At 41.3% G+C, this 3,516-nt stretch overlaps 1 protein-coding gene across 1 annotated transcript; it reads left to right on the top strand.

The window, feature by feature from the left end:
- Nucleotides 1–474: 474 nt before the first annotated feature.
- LOC130589880 (uncharacterized) lies at nt 475–2,541 on the top strand. Its single transcript, XM_057391505.1, has one exon. The coding sequence runs from the start codon at nt 475–477 to the stop codon at nt 2,539–2,541; it is 2,067 nt and encodes a 688-aa protein (XP_057247488.1).
- Nucleotides 2,542–3,516: the final 975 nt, after the last annotated feature.

Here is a 3,516-nt window from a genome sequence, read left to right as displayed (position 1 = left end):
TCAAACTCAAATCTGATTTCTATTATCATTTGCTCTCCTTTTATAGAGATAAGGAGCAGCAAGGAGGAGATAAAAAATACCCTAAAAACGTCCTAAGAGGAAAGGTTTTGAGGAGTTACAAAACTCCTTGATTTAAGCCCTAATTAAGCCTCATTTATGGGGCTGTTACAAGAAGGCAATCAGCAACTATGGAGCTGTAAAAAAAAACCCCTAATTACACGCCTAATCATCCACTAAACACACACCTACTTGCCTTAGTGTCATAAGTAATCACTAGGCTTTATTTTAAGCTTGAAATAAAATAACAAAAATAAATAGGAACCCAAACAGAACTTGGGCTTCCTTTACATCCTTGCTTGCAACCCAAACAGAACTTGGGCTCTTCTATTGTTGTATTTCATGTATTCAGTTTAAGGAGGCTTTATGGGTTCCATGATCGAAGACCCATTGATGTTAAAGAACGGACTTTGATGAATGAGTAACAAACTTCAACAAGTGAAAGCTTGTGGAATTTGCTCCAATACCGGTTATCCTACCGATGCTTGCCCAACCTTGCAAGAAGACACTCAAGAGGTGAATGCTTTGGGCTATCAAGGAAATAGAAAGTATGATCCTTATTCCAATTCGTACAATCCCGGTTGGAAAGATCATACGGCTTTCAGTTACAAGCAAGGGAATCAAAACTTTCAAGGGAATCAAAATCTTCAAGGGAACCAAAATCTTCAACAAGGAAATCGACCTCCTCCATTCAAGCAACCATATCAACCTCAAGGGCAATCATCTAGCTCTAACTCAATGTCCACTGAAGATATGATCAAAGCCTTGACTAAGAATGTGACTACCATGCAGTCCAATATGGTGCAATTTCAACAAGAGACCAAGTCAAGCATTTACAACTTGGAGAAACAAGTGGGCCAAATGTCTAGTGTCATGAATAGGCTTGAGGCCCAAAATTCTGGAAAATTGCCATCTCAAACCGAGGTGAACCCCAAGAAGAATGTGAGTGTTGTGACATTAAGAAGTGGCAAGGAGCTTATTGATCATGCGCCCGAAAAGGGCAAGGTTGTGGAAGAGAAGACAAGAGTGGAAGATGAGGAGGTGGAGGTTCTTACTCCTTCCAAAGAGGTGGAAAAAGTGGTGAGTCCTAGCTCTCACCAAGAGGTAAAATCTTTCCCGGATTACAAACAGACACCCCCTTTCCCCGATACACTTAAGGACAATCGTAAGCTTGATTTCTCTAATGATATTTATGAAACATTTAGCCAATGTAATGTGAATATTCCTTTGTTGCAATTGATTAAGACTGTGCCTTTGTATGCTAAGTGGTTAAAAAAGATGTGTTCAATAAAGAGGAAAAGTGGTGTTAAAGGGAAACGAACAGTTAAGGTTAGTGAACATGTGTCCGCTGTTTTCCGAAACAGAATGCCAAAGAAATGTGATGATCCGAGCATGTTCACTATTCCTATAACTCTTGGTGACACTAAGATTGATAGGGCCATGTTAGATTTAGGAGCCTCCATCAATGTGCTTCCTTATTCTTTGTATGAGTCCTTGACACTTGGTGATTTGCTTCCTACCAATGTTGTTATCCAACTTGCGGACAGATCCACTTCCATTCCTAGAGGTGTAGTTGAAGATGTTCTTGTGGTAGTTGATAAGTTGACTTTTCCTGCTGATTTTTATGTGATAGATTTGGAACATGATAAGCATTCGGCCCCTATTCTTTTAGGGAGGGCGTTCTTGAAAACGGCTAAGACTAAGATTGATTGTGACACCGGTTCTTTGGCCATGCAGTTTAATGGTCAAATCATTGAGTTTAATATGTATGATGCCATGAGATACCCTAATATTGAGGATCACTCTCTCTGTGCCATTGATGTGTTTGAGCCATGTGTTCAAGGTGTGTTTGATGTCTTACATGATGATGATTTGCAAAGTGTTTTGGACTTTAGTTTGAATGCTGATTCTTTGGAGTTTTGTTTGCCAGATAATGTGCTTGAAATTGTTGTTGAATTGAATGAGCTTTCCAAACTCCCTTTGAATCCTTCAAACTATAAGCCCATACCGCTTACTGTGCCTAGCACAAGACCGCTTCCTTCTGTTGTGCAGGCCCCCGATGTTGAGCTCAAAACTCTCCCGGAGCATTTGAAGTTTGTCTTCCTAGGTGAGAAAGAGACTTTGCCAGTTATCATTTCCAACAAGTTGACCTTGGAACAAGAGAGCAAGTTGGTGGAGGTGCTCAAGGAGCATTCGACGGCGATTGGATGGTTAATTGCGGACATCCGTGGCATTAGTCTATCCACATGTATGCATAGGATCTTGTTGGAAGATGAAGCTAAGCCGGTGAGGCAACCTCAAAGGCGTTTGAACCCACCCATGATGGAGGTGGTAAAGAAGGAGGTAATAAAGTTGTGTCAAATGGGTATTATCTACCCCATCTCCGATAGTAAATGGGTAAGTCCTACACAAGTGGTGCCAAAGAAAGGTGGTGTCACAGTGATTCCTAATGCAAATGACGAAATGGTACCCACCCGAACTTAAACTGGGTGGAGTGTATGTATTGATTATCGCCGTTTGAACTTGGTAACTAGAAAGGATCATTTCCCCTTCCTTTTATTGACCAAATGCTTGAGCGACTTGCAGGGAGGGCTTTCTATTGTTTCCTTGATGGGTACTCAGGCTATCTTCAAGTGCCCATTGCTCTCGAGGACCAGGAAAAGACAACATTTACATGTCCCTTTGGCACCTTTGCGTATCGGCGCATGCCTTTTGGACTTTGTAATGCCCCTGCCACCTTTCAAAGGTGTATGGTGTGTATTTTCTCTGACTTTGTGGGGGGAGTTTCTAGAGGTTTTCATGGATGATTTCACCGTTCATGGTGACTCTTTTGACCAATGCTTGTACCATTTGTCCCTTGTCTTGAAACGTTGTATTGAGTCTCATCTTGTGTTAAATTCTGAGAAATGTCATTTCATGGTTGAGCAAGGCATAGTGTTGGGGCATGTTGTTTCATCTAGGGGGATAGAGGTGGATAAAGCAAAGATCGATGTGATTCAATCCCTCCCCTACCCCACTAGTGTCCGTGAAATTAGGTCTTTCCTTGGTCATGCCGGTTTTTACCGGAGGTTTATAAAATATTTTTCTAAGGTGTCTTCTCCCTTGTGCAAGTTGTTGTAAAAAGATGTTAATTTTGTGTTTGATGATGCTTGTAAGAAGGCCTTTGACTCTTTAAAAGAGAAGCTTACTTAGGCCCCTGTCATTCAAGCCCCCATTTGGTCTCTCCCTTTTGAGATAATGTGTGATGCAAGTGATTATGCCGTGGGGGCTGTTTTGGGTCAAAAGAGTGGTAAAGCGTCTCATGTAATACATTATGCATCTTTGATATTGAATGTGGCTCAAAGAAACTATACCACAACGGAAAAAGAAATGTTAGCTGTTGTTTTTGCGATTGAAAATTTTCGGTCCTACTTGCTTGGGACCAAGGTCATTGTGTACACCGACCACGCAGCTATTAGA

Source organism: Beta vulgaris, chromosome 8, assembly GCF_026745355.1.
Source record: "Beta vulgaris subsp. vulgaris cultivar EL10 chromosome 8, EL10.2, whole genome shotgun sequence".
Lineage (NCBI taxonomy): Eukaryota > Viridiplantae > Streptophyta > Magnoliopsida > Caryophyllales > Amaranthaceae > Beta > Beta vulgaris.
This window is presented reverse-complemented; position numbering and strand designations above follow the sequence as displayed.